The sequence below is a fragment of the Plectropomus leopardus genome, chromosome 16, assembly GCF_026936395.1.
Source record: "Plectropomus leopardus strain MGB_pleo_1.0 chromosome 16, ASM2693639v1, whole genome shotgun sequence".
Lineage (NCBI taxonomy): Eukaryota > Metazoa > Chordata > Actinopteri > Perciformes > Serranidae > Plectropomus > Plectropomus leopardus.
The window spans coordinates 26,130,038-26,156,545 of NC_142191.1; the positions used below are offsets into that span (position 1 = coordinate 26,130,038).

General features: G+C 39.5%; 1 protein-coding gene across 5 annotated transcripts in view; it reads right to left on the reverse strand.

Moving 5' to 3' along the window:
• The window catches only part of col12a1b (collagen, type XII, alpha 1b), a 145,472-nt gene that overhangs the window by 101,861 nt on the left and 17,103 nt on the right, over positions 1-26,508 (reverse strand). For all 5 annotated transcript variants that reach the window (XM_088089736.1, XM_042503437.2, XM_042503436.2 and 2 more), the window contains exons 11-20: positions 24,648-24,929; positions 24,292-24,567; positions 20,823-21,095; positions 9,750-10,019; positions 8,000-8,266; positions 6,872-7,064; positions 5,244-5,368; positions 1,720-1,869; positions 582-701; positions 171-335 (exon numbers count right to left, since the gene is read on the reverse strand). In XM_088089736.1, the coding sequence (XP_087945862.1) occupies positions 171-335; positions 582-701; positions 1,720-1,869; positions 5,244-5,368; positions 6,872-7,064; positions 8,000-8,266; positions 9,750-10,019; positions 20,823-21,095; positions 24,292-24,567; positions 24,648-24,929 (2,121 nt within the window). The remainder of the gene's footprint in view (positions 1-170; positions 336-581; positions 702-1,719; positions 1,870-5,243; positions 5,369-6,871; positions 7,065-7,999; positions 8,267-9,749; positions 10,020-20,822; positions 21,096-24,291; positions 24,568-24,647; positions 24,930-26,508) is intronic.

The following is a 26,508-nucleotide window of genomic DNA, read 5'->3' on the forward strand; positions in this document are numbered from 1 at the left end:
ACAAGAATTAACCAAGTTAATTTAAATCATGTTAATATAATCTAATTTGCAGTGAGGTAATGTAGTTTTCCATGCTCACAGGACATAAACTAAAGTCAGACCCCATGCTCCACAAGCTTCTCTGAGACTATGGTAGTTGCAGTTTATGCACACTGACAAAAATCACTCACCAACTGCATAGAGCTCGATACCGTTGTCTCTCAGACTCTGCGAGTTAAGGATGATTTCGTCCTGAGACTTTCCATCAGTAATCAGGACACCAATTTTGCGAGAGTCTTCGCGCATCCCCACATTTGCTTTGAAGTTGTTCTGCTGGATGTAGTTCAGAGCCATTCCTGCGTGAAGAGTCGGAGTAAAGAGTTTTACAAATTGTTCAATAAATAGGTTTACAAAGCATTCATACTGTAAATTCTGAGCTTTCTGTAGATTTTGAGAGGGTTTGTTCAGTTTCTGAGCAATAACAGCATCTTGTTTTTCAGAAATAGACTAAAATAAGAAAGTAAATACATTTGCGTCCCCAGTTGAAGCACAGATATGTTTTAATCTGCGTGAAATAGACAATTAATATATTGTTAAATCACCTGTCATGGTGTTGCCTCCTTTATAGGGCAGGTTGGCAATGGCCTCCAGCAGGGACGCCTTGGTCGGGTGGGCATTCAGGTGCCACTCAGTCTTTGGGTCTCCACTGTACTGAGCCAGACCTGCAGAAAAGACCAGAACACATGGACCCTGTCGGTTTGTTTCCTTAAAAATTATGACAAATTATTGAATTATCCAATAACACCAGCAGCTGGCATAAGCAGTCATAGTCCAGTAGTAGATTTATCAGTTGTACAGTTTTATTATTAGAAGAGAAGTAGCAGGAGCATTAGGAACAATAGCATTCAGAGCATTATCAGTAGTATTTAAAGTAGTGATAGATGTAGTAATAGTGGGAATGGTAGAAGCAGTATTAAGAGTAGCTGTAAACATACTTGCTGTAGCAGAATGAGAAAATTAGTAATATTATCAGTACTAAAAACTGTTTTGTGATATTTAAAGTATTAGCTATAGTGGCTGCATGAGTCTGTGTATTAATAATATTAGTATTAATAATAAGTATTAATAGAAGTAGCAGATGGAGAAATAGTGGCCAAAGTGAAAAATTAGTGAAGTTCTGAGACTTAAAAGTTTTATGTTACTTTCGTTCTTTTTACTCAAACACTGTTTCATGTAATGTTTAAAGTAGCGTTTATTAATCAAGATATGTGATAAGCTGATAAAATATGAGACCTTTAAACAACCTAACAACAGCATATGAAGGTGGCAGACCAGCTACAGGATTCAAATAGTGCTAATATATTAATGCAGAAATATTCTTACAACCTTTGCAAGACAATGAAAAGCTTCTGACGCTTAATGTTTTAGTGTTCCTTGCTCTTGCTTGGTTAAAATGTTTAATGCTGGACTCTTACCTGAAATGTAGCATTTTCATATAGTGGGGTTTAAAGGTTTGGTATATTTTTTCCACCTTTCTTAGTAGTAGTCATATAGTGACAGAGATAAAGCATTAGTAGTTGGGGGTATTTAATGTGGTAATGTAGTTTTTTCAATAAGCTGAATGGTCAGTAACAATAAAGGTTGTAGCAGCTATCGGAGTAGTAGAAGTAGAAGTAGTGGCACAGGTAGAAATTACGGCAGGCAGAGCAGTTGTAGTGTGACCAGCAGTGAAAATATTACCGATCTGGACTCTGTCAGGGCCGATGTCAAACACGCTGACCATGCGAGCAATGAAGCTGCGGATGGTTTTGAAGTTGATGCGGCCGATACTCCAGGAGCCATCGACCAGCAGCACAATGTCGGCCTTCGCTGAGGTCTTACACTGTGCGTCTGGAGAGAGACGATGGGGAAGAGGGAGACAATGAGCGAGGCACCTAGTACATCACAGACACATACCATGAGTGTCTGCTCAGTTTTATATGACCTGGTAGAGATGAGGGTGTGTAGAAAAGTGTAAAAAAAGTGAGAGGAAATGTCATGAGATACATCAGAGAAAAGTGCATCACAAAACTCAAAATCTCAAGAAGTTTACACAGCAGGATGTTTTACACAGCATTATGTAACACATATAGTTCACAGTCAGCACACATTGTGTAACAGCTGTCATTTCTGGATTAACTGCTCTCTCTTCTGGGCCTTTTTTCTCTCTCTTTCTTCCAGCACAGCGAGATGTTTGGATTTTTATATCCAGCGGCGAATCAGCCCTGTGGTCTTTTCTGGCTGACTGAGAGGCTGTCCCCTCCACCAATAGGAGTTAGCCTCTCTGACACTGTGATATACGAGACCTCCTTTTCCCCAAAGTTACTGCACATTCCTGCTCCAGGCACCTGTAAGGGTGAAAAATGTCCGTCGTCCCCCTTTTTTTTTTTTAACGATGACACGCCCGGCGGATGCCGAGCGTTTACAAACCGGGCCCCTGTGTGTGCAATTGAAAACAGGTTAGGAGTTAATCGATTGCATTTTTTTGTTCTTTTTCAGCAGGCTGCAGAAACAGATGCTTGATGCTAAGAGGAACCAAGTCGGATGCTTGGCCGCAGTCTGTTTGAGTTATACCAGCGCCGGTAAACAATACGCTCATGTGTCCCTCCGACATTCATTAATAAAAACAGATGTCATAAACAGAGGCAGCTTTAAGAGGCATCTAATACGCAGCAGACGACTGCTGGATCCACAGTCTCACAGTAAGAGTCTCAGCAAATAAATATCCAGCTCAGTCTGACTGTGGGACATAAATCAACTGGTGTCCTGCAGAAACCTGCAGCAATTCTGACTTTGGGTGTTTTGTGTGACAGTGACCTTGTTGTTTTTCAAAATGTGATTTATATTGTTTTGGAGGGTGTCCTCTTAAATGTTTCCTGGCTGCAGATGTACATGACGTTATGTGAATCATGAATATTGTTGATAATCTATTGATCATCTAATTGTCTTGACATGAAGACCTTGAGCCTTAGAGAAAAGCAAGAGGGGCATCTATAAAACTCCAACTGTTGGAAAATTAAGCACTTAAGTTCATTCTTGACCCTGAAAGTAGTAGCTTGATAAAACATCCTAACTCAAGATCCACTTACTAGCATTTTCTGGAGCTTTCAACGGTAAGCATAACGAGCAGTCAATTTAAATCATCTTTCACTGGATGTCCTTAGACAGCACAATGAGTGAAACAACAGGAGCTACTGAGCTTGCATGTCAACAGATCTATCTATGTGGCAGCTAGGGCTACAAATACCAATTATTTCTCTCTTGATCTAACAATTATTTTTTAAATTATTTATACTCAATTCATGGTCAAATATTAGAACTCAATTGATTAATTCCTCATCACTTAAAAACAATATAATATGTAACAACAGTCTGTAACATTGCTCACTCGGGGATGGCCTTTAAAGTAAACAGAAAATACAAAAGAGCAGAATAATAACAGTGGCTGACACATGGTGTAACATTGGCAGCACTGCAGAAAGTTTAAGTGGCGACTACTAACAGAAACGCGTTCCACTTGTTCATTTCAGCAGCTCGCTCTCTCGTGGAATACTTGCTTTGCTGTGAGAGTACAAAGACAGAGGGATGTTGTTGTATGAAGTCCTTCTGTGGAAAATTGTTATTTTTGGTTTTGGAATTTATGAACAAAATTGAAATTGATAATTGAATTGACCGGGTGCAGCTTACTATATTACTACACAATGACACACATTTTGCAAATCGACAGATTTCAATAACCAATGATGATGATTACATAGATGAATTACCACAGCTCTCGTGGCAACTGAGCAAACTCAGTCTGTTGATTAAGTCCACAGAGTTCTGCTGACTGCTTGAAAAGGCTACTAAAAGGATCTTGGGAGCAGATTTAATGCTGTCCCTGGTAATATAAATTTTAATAACCACTGACTGCTTTTGTGACTTGTATTAATAGTAGTTTTGTATTAATGTTTGCTTGTTAATGGTTTCATTTTGCAGAACTTTAGGAGTCACCTTTTCTGAAACATCTCCACTTTCAAAGATGTAAAACAAGCAGTCATTTAATCCATTCGACTGTCTATTCAGTAAGGATGTATAAAGTGATGGTAACAAGCTAAAGACATGCTGAATTTGAACATTTACAATGTTGGCTAACTTGTTAAAAAAAATCTTTAAGTGTGATCATATTCCAAATGATGTCACGTGATTCAACAAAACATTTTAAGGAAGCAAGTAGAATTTACTCACTGCACTGTCCAGTTTTTCACACTTTGTTTGAAGAAGAAAATTTGTAAAGGAAGAAAGCATCTAATAACCTGTAAAATGACACTTTTTGCAGTGTGTGAAGGAGCTGCTCTGCCAGACCATATGGGCCTGTCCGAGACTCTGGATTAAAGCCTCCACTAAGCAGCCTGCCATGTGAGAGCTGCAGTTTAATATATGAGGATCCCTGAGTGGAACCTCAGTGGAACATCCTGGCCTGTTCCCTGCTCGGTGGGCAGTCGGTCACAGTGTCTGCTCCCCATTACAGCAGGAAATTCTGCCCAGGGTCAGCACCTTCTCTGGGCCTTATGAGAAGCATAACATTTTCCTTACTGCATACATCAGGGCGGAAGCTTACGCTCTGGATCATAAAGAGAAGGTAATTGCAAGCAGAGCCGTCTTCCACACTTCTGACGACATTAAATGGGAAATGTCTACATTCGCATGACTAAAAAAACATTTGGGACACAGATACTGTGTTTCATAGTAATTCAAATGGTGGCTGACAAAGAGATATGTCTTTGGTGACACCATTGAAGGTCAGCACATCATGGGGTGGCTGATCACGCACTGGCAAATATGTAGGTGAGGGGAACAGGGAACATGTCCAACTGGGCAATTTACAAACGTTCGTGTCCACACTTCAGCATGTGCTTGTTAAATGGCATGTCACTTTGCTCCAGATCACAACTAAATGAGATATGAGTCAGGTGAGAACACGCGAGCCAAGCAGCCCAAAATAATTTGTACTAATCGCAATCATCTGCATCAATTTTCGGCCTACCATTCCAAAGAGACAGTGATAATAATTTCCCTCGACAACAAATAATTCAACGTTCTGGCACTAATTTGGGCGGCTCTTCGAAGTTAGACCACTCCTGTTGTGAAATGACTTGGATCAGAGAGCGTCTGGTCTGCAGGCCTGCTCTTTAGGGCTGCTAATGGTGTGTGATTTGTAGTGTGGTGGAGGTATTGGCTGTTACCAGAGGGATCAAGAGTAGGGGGTTCAGGAGCATCCATGAGGGTCGTATTTTCCTCTCCTGCCAGGGGCAAACTCTCCCCTCCGTCAAACATCCCAAACACGGCAACAGAGTACTTTGTTCCTGCCCTACGGGAGACGGAAAATTACATAAACTTACACCAGTCTTTCACAATCTCAATAAGAAGCATTTCATGCCAAAATGAGATTTCAGCAATGTGAAGAAAGTAGCTCCGGGTCTTTTAAATGACTAAGCAACACTGGAAAAAAAAAAATTTACTGGATCTGCAAGTAATGATTTTTCCTTGACCTTCATTCCAAACTTAGACACTGACAGCTTAAAACAAAGTTCCCATAAAATTACTCAAAGAAACCAGCGTGAATCTGTACTAGGAAAACATGTAAAATGTGTTTGTTTTATGTACAACAGCTGGTGACAAGGTCCAAATGACTTGTCTTTTGGACCTTGTCTCTAGTGCTACTAGTCCATTGTCTCAAAAAGAGACAATGGACTAGTAGCAAAGTCTAGATGGTTACTGCTGACTATTATAATATTTATATTTGGTTGTTAGTATGAATTGTAGATTAAAATGTGTATACTATTCAGCAAGTTGCAAAACAAATGTTAGTATTGGTGATAACTTGAAAAGATTTAATGTTTTGGTCAAATACGGCTGCCCAGTCATTGGCCCTTGGCTTCTGTTGGCGATGGCAAGGTGCCAAAGTGTCTATAGGAGACGAACCGGGCTTTCAACTACTACAGACTTAAGGTTCTGCAGAAATAACACAGTAGAAAGACCCAAGGCAGGTGGGAGGAAGCTGAGGTGGATGGGTTTGTGTGCTGTGTGAAACCAAGTAAACTGGGGGCATAGGTGACATAGTTGTGGCACACTCGTTAAGTTACTGTAACAAACATTGTTATTTCAACCCAAACCACGACCGTTTTTCTAAAACTGACTAAGTAGTTTTCGGCCTAAATTTTTAGCAGTTTTGGTGGTGAAACCTATGTTTTCTGTGAGGACAGGAAAGGCACTGTAGCATGAAACGAAGTTGACATAGAAACTGACAAATCCAAAACTGATGCTAATTGTGTACCTAGCCAAAACATCCTGTGAAGCACACCACTCAAAAATCTAATCGAATCTCAGATTTTAAAGGGGCAGCCCTGTCATAGTTTGTTTATACATAGGTCCACTCCACTCCTATAACCCCGGCTAAACCAGTTTGTTGGCATGGCTACACAAGCGAATCCTGTTGGATTCAAGTGGTAACATTGGTCTCTGGTAATTGGTTAGGGAAAAATGGAATCCCCCCTCTGCATGGAAATCAGTTAGAATGGACGAAATGTCAGTTTGAAGGTGGAAACAGCAAGTAATGAGTTCACAATTCTGTCTGATATCGGGCAATGTTAGAGTGGGACAAGCATTGACAAGGCCACTGTTACTGTAGTTGGCTGCTCATGTCAACACTGGGAAGCTCTGTAGGCTCAGGTGATTCAGGACAATGAACTTGCAACTTTCCTTCTTTTTTTTAGCCCCTAATATTTATTGTTTCCGTTTATGGTGAACTCCCGAATCAAGGCAAAAAATAATCTTCAGAACATTTAAATAACTAATAGCTAGGAAAGCTTACCTAAGTTCCTCTAGAACAACTGTGTTATCATAGGGGCCAACCAGGAGTTCCCCCAGGTCAATATCATTCCCATCAGGGTGAAAGGTCACTTTGTAGCCTCTAACTGCTCCGGGAGCTGGATCCCAGGAAACTCTGAAACTGGTCTTGGTAGGCTCTGAGGTCTGGAGGTTCCTGGGAGACTTGAAAGGCGAAACTGAAATAGAAGAACCCGGCCAGAACTTCAGGACAAACTTGTGGAGATTACATATTCAACAAAACTCCATCTATTGGCAAAGGTTTTGAGGATCAGCCACACCACATTCAAGCCAGTTTTTCATTAGTCCATAATACAATACCTTGAACCTGGTGTCATTCGTTAAAAAGCCCAGTGTCATGCTGTGTGTTAGTAATGGTAGCGTGTGATTGAGCGTGTGTTCATTAACTGTGATTTTAGTGATCTGGTGAAGAGACGCTGCTTCTTTGCAGTGCAGCAGCATCTGTAGTGTGAAAAATATTCATCTTAACAAGTCGTTTAAACTTGAAGTCGTTCTTAAACTCTTATTTTTGGTGGAAGAACAACAAAACCTGCAACTTGGATGACAGGATCCCGTTTGTGTCCAAGGCGGCATGACTTCTGTCAATGTTTCTCTAGAAAAAAGTCAGGCCAGATTTCTCAATTTGCTGACAAATAACAGGGTAAAGTCTGGGAAGCCAGTCGAGACAGTGGCCCTTATCCTGGCCATAATAAGACAGTTTGATTTGAGGAGGAGTTTCAGTTATGTTTCCTACTGAAGCAAGAGTCAGACAAAGTCACTGATGTCCTGTTAAACCGCAAGATTAGCCTTAGTAAGCTCAATTAAATAGATAAGGAATCATAGCATTGCCCAAAAATCAAAGCTAACCCTTAAATGGTTACATTTTATACCTATAATTGAACATACAGTTTGGTAAGCCAGTCACAGGACATCCTACAACTGGATGGAAAGGAATCCATAAAAAGCTGAATTCACCTCAGCTGCAGATTTTTGTCATTTCATTCCATCAATGATAATGTTTAAGGAAAAAACTCAGGTTTAAACGTCTTGGTTTAGATGGACATGTTTCTGCGGTGTACTGTCTGTCAGAGGGTTGAATTATGGACCAACGTACGTGTCGTTCCTACTCCTTGCCTTGCTTTTCCTTCCCCGTGCTTGTAGATGGGGTGAACGGTGATGTTGTAGGTGGTCCGTGGCTGAAGGCGCTTCATGATGGTCGAAGTGGATGTGCTGGGGATCTTAAGGGCCACTTCTTTCCCTCCGCCAATAGGAACATACTTCAGCCGGTAGTTGGCCACTCGGCCTGGCGCAGGCGTCCACGTGACTTTCATGGTTCGCTCTGTCTCATCTGACACGGTCAACATTTTACCAGCGGCGGAGGCTGAAAACAAAAAGCACATTTTGTAAACCGAACATACATAAGAAATATTTTTACGGGGACAGTATTTTCATGCTTATTCAAACACAGTTACATGTAACTCAATTACAATGTCTGTGGTTCCAATATAATTCCGATTTAGTAGTCATGAATTCTACAATAAATATTTAATCAAACATACTGCATGAGTGCTGTCAGTTTTTATGTTCTCCATGTGCAGGACTGTACTCTACAAACTCACCAATTTCTTCTGGCAACTACTTAACAGTCATAAACATTTAATTATTTTTCATCTAAACCACAAAAACAATCATTTTCCCCTCTCTATTTCCATTCAAGCGCAGTTTCCCTTTATGTCACTTCAGTAAATGTTATGTATTCATAACTTCAGGCATAAATGTTGAGTAATACCATCAGCCTCATGCCAAATCTAACTGCTTATGAATTAGGCATTAACCCAGAAGTGATCACTTTGGGAGGAAATGCTAAGCAAATTTTCCTTTTCCTTTTTACCAAAAGCCCTATAAAATGAAATTAAGTTATTCCGATGATTCTGCAAGTGATTTTAAAAAACTTTGCAAGAGAATAACGCATATTTAATGATCCCAAGGAAAGTTTTTCTGACTACTTGATTTCACTCTGGAGAATTTTTATTGGCGGAAAAAAAACATGCCGTTCAACTTTTAAATGTGTTGATGGATTTGAACAAATCTGCGAAGCTGGACATGAAATATTTATGCTGGAGGGATGAACTGAGGAACATTATGTACTTCAAATCTGTCTGTTTAGCTACATGTTGCTTTGTTTCTGGTGGCCTGTTTGTGTGGATTTGAACAGATGGATTTTATATGTGTGCATACAGAACGAGGAACGTGTTGACATTTTTATTAGCGCGAGATTTGTCTCTGATGCAACATGTCGGCATGCAACTCACAATGCGTGATCTACAGGACACACACGTTGTACCAATATTCCCTTCAAACATGGTTCGTGTTATTTCAGAGAGCATAATGCAGCAAAACTGTCACCATGTTGGTGTTTCACTTCAAATTACAGTTTAAAAAGAATCTAAAATGAATATCTTAATGAGACTAGACAGCAACCGTACCATTATGCAAGCTCTGAAATCCAGAGGAAGTACTGAGTCTACTTTGGTAAATATGTTTGTTGCACGAATGCAAAATCTTCCTAAAATTTCTCTCCATGTGCTCCACAGATGATCTCAAAGCAACTAATTGCAATAATTGTTTATTTTTTCATTGCTTCTTAATCTTTGGGCTTTTTGAAAATCTTGTTTTTCTTTTATTTACATATTTTTAAAAACTTATGTATGATTTTTTTTCTTTTTTTGGAACTGTAAAGCACTTAGTAACCCAGGTTTGAAAAGTGTTAACAAATTTTAGTTATTACTGGCTAATTACCTTATCCAATGAGGTAATTTGTCTCCAGAGCAAATTCAGTTTCCACAAAGTGTCTGTAGTCTTACCGTCAGTGGTTTCCTGTCCAGTGAGTGGGTCGCTGTCTTTGTGATCGTAGGCGGCGACCACAGAAACTTGGTAGCGCGTCTCTGGAGTCAGACCATCTAGCACAGTGTTGGTCACGCCTCCTGGCACCATTTTATCTCCGACCTCATCTGAGAACAGCGACTTCCATCGAATGCGATACATCTTAACGTTCCCAGGCGCTGCCGTCCAGGATGCTGCAAAGCTGGTGTCAGTTACATCGCTGGTGACCAGGTTTTTAGGTGATCCCACCTCTGAAAACAACATGCAAACATGTGGGATTATTATGAGTTTCTTCTGAGCTGCACTTGAATGCAAAGTCCAATACAAAAATAAACTGAATCTGTAATTCATTACTTATGTGGTTAGTGATGCATTTTTTCTTTACATACAGATTAAATACATGTTCATCTTTTTTATTCAAAGTATTAAAATGTATACTTCTTAAAGATACACTTTCTGATTTGGGGCACATTAGTGCCATTATATTTCCTCACAGACACACAACAGATGTTTTTGAAACTCGACTGTGAGCCATTTTTATAATGTAGAAAATCAGACTGGTTTGTTTCCAGTGTTTGTCATTTTTCTTTTTAAAACCATCTTTCTTTAAAAAACAAAGAAGCCATTTGGCTGTGCTGGCAGATCAGATTATTTTCTGAATGGAAACTGTTAAAAGGCCATCGAGTGGACAGAAGAATTGAACAACTCACCACAGCTATAAAGGCTAGAGACGACTAGAGAAACACGCGATTTCTTTTAAATATAGCAGAGGATATTTTAAGAATTTCTTCTTCGTTAGTGAGTACTGAGCATTGGGAGTCAGGAGACACGCAAGAGGAAAGACATAAAATATGCTGGGACCCAGCAAACTCAAAGTGTCCACTGAGCCAACAAAAGGAGGAAATCTCTTTATTGTAGTTTATGGGACATCTTAACTTCATCAGTGTTTCCCCTCTATTGGTAGAGTGTCCGTTGAAAACTTTGATATCCAGTACTTTGCAGACATATAAAAATACTCTTTCACCTTTAAACTAGTAAGCTGTTGGGTGACCTAATGTCTCTCTTGCTTTTCTGTTGGTTTGTTTCTTGTAAGAGTCAGACTTCTTCTGAGCAACGTCACAGCATTCATTGATCTCAGCAACTTACTTGAAGAATAAAATGATATCATTACTAATAGAAACACCTGTCAAAACTATGAAAGTAAAATCTAAATTGTGATAAACCAGTTTGTAATTGTAAGTGAAAATATCAAAGTAATTTTTAAAGTAGAGATTATTAACTGCAATTGTTGGTTTTCCCCAACCAGTATTGTTGCTTGAGTCAGCTTGACATTGTTTGATCCTTAATCCACAGAAAAATACTCAACTAGCCAGCATAAAATGTGACTGGCTGTGTATGTTCATGGTCCCCCAAGGACATTTCTTAAAATAAGATTTAAGTTGTCTGGACAAGGTTCCCAACACCAAAGTGGGTGAGTCGGCAGCTAGCAGCTAATATTGCTAATTCTATAAACAGAGCTAAACAACAGAAACAGTGCTAAAAGAGCTAACAGTGTTAACTGGGGGGAAACCTGAGGGTGGGCGCAACACTTCTGCAAAATGCTGTCCCGTTATCATACTGACTGAGTGCAGTGCAAAATGGCAGCCAATGAGCTAGGGATACATACATGCACCAACAAGCACATGCTAATGAACCAGCTTACAGCAACAAACCATATGGAAGCTCTGATTACAGCACACACAGAGGTATAGTGACTTCATTCTCTGCACAGGACGCCATTATGAACAATAACAAGTAATGATCATTACAGCCTGTTGGTCCTGTTGACAGGCCTTTTGACCCTTGTCTCCCCTACAACTTGGCCACCTAAAAACATGGTGAGTCCACTTCTAAAAGACAGTGCTCCCTTTCTGTGAAAAAGCAAAAGCATGTAAAATAATGGAATAATATTACACTCCCACTGTGACTTGTTAAACATCCAGTTATAAGACACCAGTCTATTCCTTTTGTTTGTGCATTTCTCGGAAAGATGATTCCTCCTGACTTACTGTTGTTTCTGCCAAAAAATAGAAGAGGTCTTGTCCACTGACCTTACTCACATTTAAAGTCTAACCTAAAACAAACCCTAATTTCAACCATTGCTGAATTGATGGAGCAACTGAGTGACATCACTTTACAAAAATGTTCCCCTCTTTTAAATTGGTTCTTTCACAGAAATCAAGAAGTTACGTACAGACACAGTCTTAAAGTGTTTTCAGAGGCTTTCACCACCTTGACTCAACCCTCTGAGAGCTGCAGTACACAAAAGCCAAAAACCCTTATAGATTCATTCAACCAAATCCAATTCCCACCATGACAGCTGCTCATGTTGCTGCAAGCAGACATATGGTCACTCCCCTATATAGACATAGCACAATGCTGGAAATATTTGTGAATGATGGAAGAGGTGAGGGACTAGGGGGAGTCGATATCAAATTATAATCTGTCTTCAGTGTAGAGAAGGTGACAGCTTGCACAGTGGAGGCGCTGGAAAGACTGAGAAGTTTCCACAACGTGATAATTATCACAAAATATCAGATCCAGCTATATAATCAACAGAGTGCCTAGGAAATAAATCACATTCTGACTTTTGCCAATTGATACAAATCTTAAGAGAGAGGGGAAAAAAGGATAGCACAAGACTCGCAAAATGTTTATAGTCGGAAAAATGGTTTCTGGTCTGGATTAAAAACAACAAAATTCAGGATACTTTTAAGTAAAAAAAAAAGTCCCTGTGCACACTGACAAGGGCTAAAAAGTCTAAGTGTATGTGCGTATCTCTGCGCAGTAAAACATTCAAAAAATATAATAACTGAAAAGAGAACGCTTGGATGTTGCTGAGTGAAGGCCATGTTTGTTTAAGCCAATTGATATTAGAAATGTAATTCTGATCACATTTTTAAATGTGCAAAACATGTGGCCAGACTGTGTTGGAAAATCTCTATTAGTGAATTAAGTTTAAAAACCAGTTGACAAGCATATCATGACAGAGATACTGAATTTAAAAAAGATCCATTGTCTCAGCAGCTCTTTTCAGCTTTCAGTGCTTATGTTAATGTGCAAAAGCAGATAGCAGATCAACTCAAACCAGGCTTTTAATTTTACAGGCTGCATCTGATTTGAAGTTTTTTTGACTAAGAAAAACACATCAAACTTCATGTTATTATGAGGCTAAACTTCCAATCCTGGAAGGATTGTAATTTGCTTCATTAATGTACATGTATGAGTTTATTTTTGTCTGTTATTTCACATGTGCCGCTCAGTCGCCGTCACTCAGTCTTCACCACACAGACGCCACTGCAGCCACCATTAGCAGGGAGCTCTGCAGGGCTGCTGCCAATTTTAATCTGCTTCAAGGAGCGCTGTCTCTCAAAGCTGGAAGCCGAGTCTCGAGGTTTTAGAAAATAACAGCCACAGACAGCAGTCAGATGGAGTATGGAATATCTGGCGCTCTGCAGACGCCGCCTCAAATGCACTCGGACCTATTTTTCCACAGCCAGTGACGAGGCAAATGTGAACTAAACCACAGGAAATTTAATGCACTTCTGAAGATATTTCTTCCACTGCTCCGTATGTCTCCCTAATCTATCTATCCATCTATCTATCCATCTATCTATCTATCTATCTATCTATCTATCTTATCTGATTTAGGTTTCCATTTTGAAAGAATATTCACTGTTTTTATTGCTGGACATTTTTAAAACATTATCTTCTTCAAATGTGTTTATAACTGGTTTTAAGAACAAAGCAAGAAAACTGTACTTTAAGAGGACAATTGAAAACGCTGATAAAGTCTGTATGATAAAGCTGAAAGCTCCAGAGCAGCTGCTACAGTGAATTTTGGGTAAAACTGTTATAATACTGTTTCTCCATAATCACAATAACATGTGGGTAAGATAAACTTTAAATTTGGTTCACAAAAGTTAATATTTTGTGAGTACAAAACCAAAAAGCTGCAGTTATATAACAGACTGTATCTAGAGGCCGACATTACCTGACTCTGGTTAAGTTAGGCTAGGTTAGGTTAGGTCAGGCTGGGCTAGGCTAGGCTAGGTTAGGCTAAGGGTTAATTTAGGTTGGGATAAGACACGAGATACGAGATAGGATAGGATACAATAAACCTTTGCTTATCCCCAGCGGGAAAATATGTAGTTATAGCAGTACAAGGACAGAAATAATAAATATAAAGAGTAAAAAATAAATAAATAATAAGAGGTGTAGAGAACTAAAATGGGAATGAGAAATAGAAAACATAAGAGCATAAATAAATATAAGAGCACAAAACATGAGTATTATAACCTCCTGTAAACCATTTAACTGCAGCTGTACCTCTGAAAAAACTGTTGTAAAACTAAAACCAAAAGGGCACGTGATTAAAGTACAGGTCACAAGGTTTCTCAAATATTTCTCCTGTTGGCCTCTACGCAGCTCTCTGACACAATGCTAGAGGAGGACACTCAGTCTGGGACTCCCTGCTGCTGAAACCTCACAGTCACAGTGGAAAGTCTCTTGGCCGATTGCTTTGTATAAACTTGGCTATTCGACATGTTCCATCTACCATAAGACATTTAAAGCACCTTCAAGTGCAGAGAGTAACTGCAGTTTTCGTATGGGTGGCCCAGATGGAGGGAGAGAAGAATCACTGTGGTAGTCTTATTGGTGCTACTTCACATCAGAGGAGAATGCCGTCAAAGTTAAATAAGCACAACAGTAACACTGCCAGAGTTGGGTGCTCCACGTTTGCCGCCTCATTCATTTCAATGAGACCACTGGCTCAGAGGGGATGCAAGTGTATTTATGTTTTCCATGTTTTATGTTTTTACCAAAAAGAACCACAAGATACCTCAGCGTTTTATAAGCGGAGACCGCATATGGCATCCTTAATATTTATCCATCTTTATGGGGTTCAATTACCCGTTGCTAAAAACAAACGCAATGCTTCAAATACATACCCTTCAAGACATCCTGTCTGTTCCCTCAATTTAACTGAAGATTTAGCGTATTGATTAGAAAGCTTTCCATCATAGATTATGATGAAAGATGTGAAAAGGACATGGCTGACGTCTTTCAGCACATTTTCTAGATCAGTGATTCCCAAACTTTCATTAATCCCGGAGCACCAAAGGAAATATGTGTTCACAGCCAGTCTGCACAGCACCCTACAGCACTCATGTCCTTTATCACCTTCATGTGATAACTGAAGAGACAATGTTTTTTGGCCAAAAATTTATGTTCGCTCTTTTATTAGGAATCTTAACTGGAAACTAAATTGTGCTGTCGTCCAGAGTCGCCACAGGAAGGCTAAGTGAAGCCCAGTTGTAGTCAAAATCTGTAGCTTTCTACAGCTTTGTGGCCAAGGTGGAAAATAGGGCCCTGTCTCCACGTATGCAGATATTTTTGAAAACAATTAATTTTCTTCTCCATTAAAAAATAATAAAAATTCTCTACACACTTTTACAAAATATTTCTGTCCACAAAAATATCTCAATACCTCAAATACTAGAGAAGTGAAATTAAGCTGACCAGTATTAATATCTCATACAATAGTAAAACAACAGCAGCTATTTTTATTTATTTTTAGATATTTGATTACTGTTTTTTTTAACATTTTTCCAGTACACTACCTTAGGTGCTATAATATTGAAATGTGACTCATATAAGTCAATGAGAAAATGTAAACAAACCGGTTGTGCACTGTTGCTGTTGTTGTTTCTGGTACATTCTCATCACACAAAGCAACAATGCAACGTACATATAGAAAGTAACCAGAGTTTGGAAAACTCTGCGCCCTAGAGGACATTTTCAAAGATGTCTGTTTTAGTGACTTTAAAACTATGTTTGCGAGTGGAACAGGCAAAAACGTGGTAAAGAAAAAATTATTAGTGTTTCAAAAATATTTGTATACATGTAGACTGGGCAAGATTTCATCTTGTTCGAACCTCAATCTCTCCCTGAAGCATGCCTAAAAAGCTTTTACAGATAAAAACTGTTAAAAAAAAAAACCAAGGTAACTGCCTGTCTAGTTTACAGGTTAGAACAAGCTGGAGGTCTGAGACTGATCACACCAACAACTACATTCAAGGAAAAAGATGTTAACACAAGCTTCAAAGCTTTGGATGGTCAAAAAGTCCAGTTTCGGAATCCAGACAAACATGTCGGGTTTTAAGGTTTACAGACATGTACTTTAGAAGTTTCAGTGTCATGGGTCATGGAAGTACAAAGGACGGCATAATGCTCATGAACATGAAAACAGGAAACAAAAAATGTCTGGAAAACTTCCTCAAGGACACCTCATTGTTACAATTTTACAACTTTTTATGTTACAAGCATTGTCTTGGAGGTTTTTGGCTTCAGGTCCTCATGGAAGTCATTCATAATTAACTGTATGATTTCAAAGATGCACTGTCATCATCTGACGATAAGTGATTCCTGAAATGTTCCCTTCACTCTACACTTTTGAAAAGTTTTCCATCTCACAGCATCGTCACGCCATACTGGTCCTACAATCAAGGAGTCCTGGTGAATGTCAGGTTTTTGGGGTCTTTTCCAAATGACTGTTAAAGTGAAGGACTTAGTGGAAAAAAAAGCCAAAAGCAGCTGCAGAGCCTTTATATATCAGCTGCAGACAGGTTTACACCAAACAACTGAGCGAGATAGACCACATTTATACAAATGTCATTGGACTTTATCCTGGGATCAAATGTGCCATTGTTTGAACAAATTAGAAAAGGATGAAAACAAAGTCTCTCTGTAGCATTTATACAGTAGTTTGGGCAACGACCCGAATTAGGTTGATATATCACAGAAAGCATTGTAACTTGCTGATTTTTGGCATGAGCAAGAGTTTTCCATTTTAGCTCCCATTTGGTCGTAAACAGAAATCTCTAGTGCACAAACGGGGCCCCGATGAAGCATAATATGAGCTCTTACTGTACAATAAGAGTTTTACAATAAGAAAGAGTGACCTCACTGGTTTTAATGTGAGTACAGTATCAGTGCAGTTTTCCACTGCAGAGCATTGCAGGTTTTGCTCTGCGTGTGAGGGAAGCAAAGGTAACGAGGAGCCTCCTGCCAGCTGCCTCTGATGCCTTACTAAAACACTTCAGAACTAGACTGTGAATACAACAAGGTGGAACAAATGCACCATGCTGTGCCAGTACAGAACAGACTACCTGAAGCATTGGAGAAAAAAACGAAAATAAAAAAAGAGGAGGTTGTATTAAATGCATGGTACTATGACCAGGGAGGCATGTGCAGGCTGTGCAGGCCGAAACACAGAGACTGCGGACAACACTATTAAATTCCAGGCAAGCCCTCACAAGGTGAATAGAAGGCAAGATAGCAACAAAGAGAGAGAAAGAAAATAAAATAACACGAAGAAACAAAGAAAGACAGAGGGAGAGCGACAGAGAGGGAGGGGCAGAGAGAGAGTGATGGAGAGGAATAAAGAAAATGGAAGGGCGGATGGGAAAGACGAAGACAGAAGGTGAGAAAGAGAGACACATGGATACGGAGACATAAACAGAGAGGAGGACAGAAACAGAGACAGGAATGAGTCAGTATTCCCTGCTCCTCCTAACCTTCCAGCCCTGCTCTCAGCTGGGTTACATTCCTGTTCAGTCTTGCTGTTTCTCATCTTTACCTCTCAGCCTGTATGGCTGGCTGCTATGTCCACTGTTACCGTCTGTGGCTCACACAGCTACATCTCCACTGTTGGGAGGCACGGGTAAGTAAGCCTTAATCAGCTACATCCATTGCAACAAGTTCAAGGCCACCATGATCGCATCAGCAGAGATTTCTTGCAATATTCACCTGTATTTTCTACAAAAAGTTGTTTTTTTTAACTCTTCTATTATTGGCATTTATTGAAGAGCAACAGTTAAGATACAGATAGAAAACATGGAGAAAGAAAGCAACAACACATCCCCAGTTTTGACTCTTTTAAGCATCAGTAGCCAAAAGAGTCACTGTGACATAAATGATGTCCTTCAATGTCCGCAAAGGTCTGCACAAACTATCTGCATCCTGCCCAAAATATTTTTATATGTTTATAATGTGCACACATCCCTGTACACTGACACTCAATGTAGTATAATGAGAAACACATACATGTCCATGTCTGAAACTTTATGGAATATAATCGGCCCTTCTAACTAATTTTTGCAGCATTAAAGAAACAAGAAAACCTCTGACAGCGAATGCCTCCACTAAATACACAGTCCTATTTGTTAAACCTGGATCTGCTGCAAAGGTATGTATTATCATAGAACAGATATGCAAGATTATCTTCATTCATAAGCATGAAAATAATGAGCAAAATAGCAAAAACATTCACTTTGGGGGAGCGGTCTACATTCACCATGCAAGAAAATGCCCACTGTTAAAATGTGGCAAGGAACACTGTTGCATGTCATCATGTTTGTTTTAAGAGAAAGCTGAAACAATTATCTGATTGTTTCGATTAGTCGATCATCAGGAATTAGTCTGCAACAATGTTCATAATTAAGTATCGTTTTCGCTAAATTTTCAAGTACATATGACAAATATTTCTGGCTCCAGCTTTGTCATTTGTCTTATTAAACATAGATAATTAAAAATTAATAATTAATCTTTTGGACTATCAAACAAAACCAATAATCTCTATGTTTCAACTTGCATTTTGGTAACGTTGTGATGAGCATTTTTCATTATTTTCAGATATTTCATCCAACAATCAGCAGAACAATCGACAATAAAACAATAGTTGTAGCCCACTGTGACATCTATTCAGTTTTGCTTCTTTGTTTAACTCTCTATTGTTCCATTCAGGGAGGATTATAATTGATTTTTTTTAAGTTTCACTTCCAAATAATACATTCAACCTGGAAATCTGTTTAAAACCAGTGTGATCATAATGTTGTTCTGCTGAGCTCTGTTGTGGTGTTTCCCAAAAGCAGCTTAAGGCTAAGATGATCTAAACCCCACTGATGTAAATCTATGAGCTAAGATAATCTAAATTTTGAGTAAACTGTTATAACAACTGATAGATGAACAAAAGCTGTGAAAATAAGACCCAGGTGGTAAAGAAATGAATTGTCTTTTGACATTACTACAACACTAAGAGTAAAGCTATAAGAAAAGTGGATGTCATCTTCTGTTCTTTCTTCTCCTCTCCCTCTCGGCACCTCTCTTGTTCTGATTGTTTATTATTACTCTCCTGTAACAATAAACCTGACCCTTGAAGCCTCTCTGGGTATTGAAAGCAGGATCACTTCTAACATTTTGCTCTGGAGCAAAAAGAAAGCCACGTTTAAACACGGACCTGTATCAAATGTTGTTTGTTTTAAAAGCCCTTCTGATGTTTTGATCGTCTTCCAGGGTTTTGTCACAGAAATTACAGCAAAGACCTCAAACATTAGCTGTGGTTGTGGAGCCACAAAGTCATAATAAAAATAGAGTAATCGCTTAATCTGGGAGGATTAGCGGGTCACAGCTGCATGCCAGAGCTGATAGAAATAATGTCCAACTTCAAATGATCAAACTTTATATTGCATCTGTGAAGACAGATATTAACATATTTTAAAATGTGTATTTTTTCACTGTATCTTTTGTATACAAGGCATTACTAAATATTAATTATAGTAAGTGTTGGCAAGAGTTACTGTTTTTCAGGACACATGCTCGCACTGAAGGGGGAGCTGTGTCTTAATTTAGAAGGCAATAATAATTGTCTTCTAAATTAAAGGATTTTTTCATTAAACCAGCATTAAACAACCATTTTTATAACAGTAACTCGAATAACTCTTTGTGAAGTGAATGTGCTGCTGAAGGAGGCTTAGCAACCAACTTGAGAGTTCTACAGAGGTCTTTTAGCTGCTTTTAGCTCATGGTTTGATTTTGCAGCACATTTACTTTCTGGTTCGGTCTCAGTGCTTCCAGCAGCAGCAGCAGCTGTTTTCATCAAACAAGCCCAGATATAAACCCACTATACACTCCCTAACCAACAGCAAGCAGCAGACAGACCACAGAAATAAAGTGGGTAGAAAAGGCATTCCATTTTAAATCAACATAGAAGGATGGCCAAAGCAGCAGCCTTTTCTGTGTGCTGTTGCCATTGCAACCATTGTAGTGACCTAACTTCTGTAAAAACTTTTGTATAAACAAATCAACTTGCCGCAACTTGCCAACTCACCAAGGTGAGGTTTTGCAATAATTACAAAACAAACGGTGTAGTAGTACAGTTTTAAATAAGTAATATACAAAATATTACCGTACTACCCCGTGTCTTTTGTTGCCGTTAATTGCATGTTTGTAGAAACATAATGCACTGAAGCTGCTCAAATTACAGCTGAGAGACAGACAGAGACAGTGGGGAAACACTGCAGGTAGATTCACATCTAATTCACTGAATAGAGGATTCATTTCGACCAAACCTAGGTTGGTGATTGTTGAAACAATGGAAAGACTAACATTTACTAAGATGGTTGTGGTGAGTTTCATTTCATTTCTGTCCAGTTTGAATGCCCAAGTGTGTTTTACAATAAGTTAACAAGGCAATTAAGCTAAAGTTAGTCTTAGTTTGGTGAAAAAGAGAAACTTGGATTGATACAGTTGTATTTTTCTGTTTAATAAGGCAAGAGGGTGGAAGAATAGGCCAAATGGAGATCGCAAACTAGCGAGTGTGACACACTTTATGGCCCTACTGATTCGCGTTGTCACCATAACAAATAACAACGGCCATTTGCTGTTAAAGTCATCAAAACTACAACAGCAAACAGTTCAGTGTCCTTTCTATCCATTCTATTTCTTTGAGACAGACACAGTTAGAGACTTGCTGGTAAAGAAAGTAGAGCACTTAGCAGCTAAAGAGACGGACAATTCCCTGAGGAGTTTGTGGAGACCAACCAGAACTAGAGAGTGAATATAAGACTTAAATTCTTCAGGTGGACACAAACACTGGCCGGGTATCTACATATGTTTTTCTGCCATCTAGCAACCAAAATGCAATTGATTCAACAAAAGTAGAACTGGTTTACCTTCTAGTGTAGTGCCTCTTCCCTCCAGGGGGTCACCAAGGCCGGACCGGTATCGTGCACTGACAGAGATGTCGTACTGTGTGGCCGGCCGCAGGTTCTTCAGGAGGGTGGCCCTGTTGTCGCCTTTCACCGATACTTCCTTTCTGGGGCCACCAGCAGAGGGTTTGTACGCCACACGGTACTGGAGCACATTGCCTGGTGCTGGCTCCCAGGAGACTTTCATTGAGGACAACGTCTCATCGAATACCCTCAGGTCACGCGGAGAACCCCTGGCTGAGAGGGTGAGAAAAAGGGTCAGAAAATGCAGTCAAATTACAAATTAAAAATGTTTGTTTTCATGACAAGTTTGCTCTCTTGAGAAGTCAGAAATCAAAGAATTGTGATCATGAATAAACAAATTGTCTTATGTGATAATTCTAACATTATGAGTAACCAAAATGTTCAGGAAACAATTATATTATGATTGCAAGGGGAACAAAACTATCTCAGGAAAAAAACGTCATGCCCCGCCTTGCCATTTATTCAAGTTTTTTTTTCAAAGTTTGTTTTTTTTTTTACATAAAAGACACCATATTTTTAATTGTTTTATTTTTTAATAAATCTAGCAATTTATTTTAAATGTATGTATTGCTTAGTCTAAAAATGTACAAAAAAAAGTAATAAATGCACATCACTTGTGAACAATGCAACATCATTTACAGTTTCACACTACTTAAGATCAATGTTGCATATTTTACACAATAAAAGGGTGCAAAAACATGAAGCAGTAGTTATGGACCTTCTTTGTGCACGATGACAGAAGCTACTGACACGCCCAGCTGTATATTTATGACTCCCCAAAGCTGCATTTACATAATTTAACCATTGCAGGCCTTCAAGATGTACAGCACAACCTTGAGTAAAAATATGTTTACCAAAAAAATAAAAACTCCTGCAAAAACTAACATGAACCACTAGCGATACACTGAATAACTATTGAGAAACAGTGGCCTGATAATTGCGCATCATGCCCTTGACTGGATAAAAAAAATGAATGAGAACCATTTTGTCTCGGATGTCCTTGACCAAAACACTGAACTCCCATTTGTTTGAGCTAAGCTGCACAGTAGAAAACTGTGTTTGTGCTGGGCAGCTACCAGGATGTGAATTAGTTAAGGAAGGGCATGTTCCTACAATTCTCCCTTTGAAAAATAATTGTTAAAATAAAGAGCTGACTCATTGCCCTGCTTAACGACGTGGTGTTAACGCCTACTGCTGAGTATAACTGTGAAATGTTTTATTGTTTAATCTGCCCGACTGTGTGTTTTTTTTCTTACCGAGTGAAGAAAATGTAATGGATTTTAAGTGAAATGCACTTCTTTTTTTCCTAATAGTAGTCAGAAAATTTAAAAAAGAGTAAAGTGATTCCCGGTGTCTGCTGTATTATGTGCTTTTGTCCCAACACAGGATTTGGTGGAGAAAAAAAGGGCAATTCATGCGAAACCTCAAGGCATTGCATCAATTCATAGTTTTGAGATCAAGTCATGGCACAGTAAACATTGTAATAGGAACAATATCGTAAGCCATACTGGGGGGAGGAAAAAACATAAATCCATCTGAGAGCCAGCTGGGTGTTTCATGTCAAAGAGGTGCAAGCTGGGATTAATCCTGCCTCTTTTTATAAACCGTCAAAAAACAAAAAAAATCACCTCAGACGACAAGCAGCTGCACCGTCTGAAGGAGTTGGAGGAACCAGGAGGTGAACAGTACACTTAGACACCGTAAAATAATGCTGTTGCCATGGTCGACAGGTCGACATAATTTGTTTATTTCCAGCGTTTTGGCTCAAGGTCGCTAATCTTAAATGTCTTGTGAAGATATGCAGTACCTCCCTTAAAGCGCTAAAGCTGATAAATTTCTCCATGAGATAATCTCCCTTCAAGAATCTAGGAAAGATCTCGACAGTTTTGTTATGTCACTGTCCAGATTTTAGAGGGTTGTTAACTCTCTAGATCTCCCTCACTTTCCGTCTCCACTGTTTATCACAGGACATCTTGACCCACTTCTATTTCCCAACTTTCTGTGCTTCTGTCTGTTTTTCATTTCTTTCCCTGTAAGGCAGGACTGATCTGACGAGGAGCTCAATGGGTGGCAGGTTGTATTAACACTGCAAGGTTAGGAGTTCACTTTCCACTGGGGTCGAAAATGTGTGGACTCCTGGCACTCCCAGGCAATTTCGGAATGAAAGCAAACGCCAAATGGCAGAGGGAGACTTACAAAAAATCCACTGTGGACAAACAGAGTCACTGAAAATGTCAGAATAAAGTCAGCTCTTATTTCCACTGTGGTCTTTAAATGACGCAAATAGACGGAATAACAGCTTGCTCCCAGAATAATAGTTTTTACTGTCCCAAAGCACAGACAAAATGATCAGCGGACATCTGCAGGCACCTGTTGTGGATAAGAACTCAGCCATTACTCAACCAGCTAATCAGATTTCTGGACTTCAGAGCCTCAACCTCTGGTCCAAAATCTGCTTTGGAAGACAGTTTTGCCACCTACTGGAGCTTAAAACACTTATGATCTGTTGATCATTATCTATTAACCATTTGATCCCTTGACTGTTTTTAAGTTAAAGCCTGTGAATAAAGGTTTTACAGCCTTTATTCACAGGCTTATGGAGTCATCGCATTTTCTGCGTTTTCAGGATGAATTAGGTTAATTAGAAAATAATATACTATACATGTTATATGTGACGCTGTTTATGACAAAAATAATAAAAGGTCAGTTAAAATGGTCTCATGAAACTGTTTCAGTGATAGAAGAGCCTGTTTGATGGGACATTCTCAGTCACACTATAAGCTGAGAGAAATGTAAATTTCGTTTTTGTGATGTATTGTGTTCCCTCGGCTTGCGTCATTCAGTATAAACACATTGTCAGTGTTGGCACTATATTTTCGATCAGGCATCGTGCTGTGGTTGATGGAAACAGGTGGTGTATTTTTGCCAAGGGTTTAACAAATTAATCACATTTGTTATTGCCCAACTTTGCTCCTGGGCCTTGTTTGTTTCCCTTAATATTGTTTATATTTTTGGCAATGTGAAGTCATGCTTGTTTTAGCAGTCACTGTTTGCACTTTAGCCACGGAGGTACAAAGACACAATCAGCTAGGTTAGGATCACCTAGATTTGATACCGTAGCAAAAGTTAAGATGTGATTATTAGTGGCCACAATCTGAAGTTACATGGAGCATCATTTAGAGAATTCATAAACAGATTTATTGATGTTTATGCTTAATGGATGTTGTAGAAAATCACTTAAAAACAGTAACTTGCACTGATCCCACTTTAAGATTGGCATGTGTGTTTTCTGGTTGTGTTGAGTTGTGACATTACTAGGTAATGTGAATTTTGATGCAAAATGCGGGTTAAGTGCTCCGTCTCTTTTCATTTGCTACAGTGTAATGGGTGCTCTGAAAGCTATAGTCACCTTCTTTGGTGGTGCCGTCAGTCTGCCGTGGCACTCCGGGGCCAGAGGCGTACTCAGGAGTGACTGTAACGCGGTAGGTGGTTTTAGGTTGAAGCTCCTGCAGCACAATAGTTGTCTCAGTGCCGACGGTGGTCGTCTCCAGCCTGGAGCTCTCGTCCCCTGCAGGTTCGTAGGTCAAGCGGTAGCGAGTGACGTCTCCTGGAGCTGGCTGCCATGATACTCTGAAGCTATCTGTTGTCTCTTCAGATACTTTTAGGTTCTTCACGGAGCCTAGCTCTGTAACCAATGTGAATGATTTAGTTTGCATTACCACTCCTTTTTGCCAGCTTAAAAAACAAGGTTAAATGTCAACATACCTTCTAAAGTGGTCTCATAGCCAGTCAGAGGCAAGCTTTCCCCTTTCATGTATTGTGCATAAATGTTGACTTCATAACGGGTGAGTGGGGTAAGGTAGGGCAGGACAGTGGTGAGTGTGTCCCTGGGCACAGACATGGACACATAGTGTCCATCGTCGTCGTCATCTGCTGGCCTGAATTTAACCAAGTAAGACAAGGCGTCTGTTGCGTCGTTCTCCCAGGAGGTCCTGAAGCTTCTGGAACCGATTTCTGAGAAGGACAGGGCCTTCGGCTGGGTCAGTTCTGAAAAAAGTGGAAGGTAACAAAGTTAATACAAGCAGAAACACTGCCATATGGAAAGTGAAAACTCTGGGGAATGATTTTTAACTATATCAAAAAGGATGATGCTAACCAGGCTGAGCCTTATTCTTGGATAAATGTTTGTATGCACTGTGGAAAAATAATAAAGAAAACAAATGAAGGATTCAGGAGAGCAGAGGGACTGACCCACATGCCATTTTAGAAATTGTACAATCTACAACCCTCTTGACAGCTCCATCATTCAAACAACATGAGGAGGGTGGCTGCTGTGCAACTCCCCACTGTGGGAGCTCTTTTAGCCAATTTGTTGGATGGAAGTTGTGACTGTGCCGCTCAGGCAGGCTCCTGTACACTTCTCTTTGTTGACATAAAGTCATTATTATATAAGAATTATATAATCAGTAATCAAAGCTGGTGTGAGTCACATTCTGTGCTGGCAGACCTGGAAGCTACTTTTGGCAAAGTAAGAAAGTGATTAATAGTTGGCTTTAAGTGGGTGAACCAGCATTTGTGAGTAACTTTTCTTGCATGTTTAAACTTGACTACCAGATGTTTTGGGGTTGGCTAATGATTTCAGTTCAAAGAATGCATTTCAAAGTCAAGCTTTGTTTACGGATACGTGACGGACAACACACCTGACGGTCTGATGTGTACTAATGGAATCATCTGGTGCTGCAACTGGGTTTAAACAAATGAAAAAGGAACCTCTGCATACACTATTTGACCCAGTTCTAATGTTTCCACTCACAGAAACTCTCTCTGCCCTTGAAAGATCAAAAGGTAGACATGTGTTTAACACATTTCGGCAAAGAGGAGGGCTCAGTTGAAAAAAGACACGCTTGGGAAAGTGACATGAGCGTGATTGTGTGCATATGAACAGTTGTTGGTGCTACTCTGTATTCTCCTCTACAATGGGTGTTAAGAGTTAAATCTGGCTGCTGCAGTGATTAATTGTCAATATGTTTGATCACTACCAATGTTCTAAATCATTAAAGTTGATTGATAGTTCTCATTAAAACATGAACATAACGCTAGAGTGGTAGACTTTTACATATAAATGAAGATTTCTGTATTTTGCATTGTGTCACAGTTTTGTGTTGGGTGTCTGTGTGACTGAGGGGAACAGGAAGGGGGAGGAATATGTGGGTGATTCTGATCGACCATTTGGAAATTCAAAGCGCTGTTGCAATGTACCATGCGGTTATCCAGAGCACTAAGCTCTTGGAGTGGCACTCTGTCTGGAGAGACGGACAAGCAGAGCGCCGAACAGAGTGAATGTGTGACTAACTACACCGTTCATTAACTCATGGAGAAACAGAACACTGTTTCTTCGAACAACAGCTCTCTCATTTTAGTGTGGAGCATCAGGTTAGATTTACTAACACACCCTATGTATGATGACAGTTTTGAAATAAAGAGAGCATGGCAATGGAGCCGCAGCTTTGAGTATGGTGGAAGCTATTTTGGAAAACCCTAAGAAGCATCAATAATGTTTCTGGAGCGGATGCTCCAGATAAAAAATAAACTTTGTTCAAAGGATGGATTAATGTATAAAAACAAT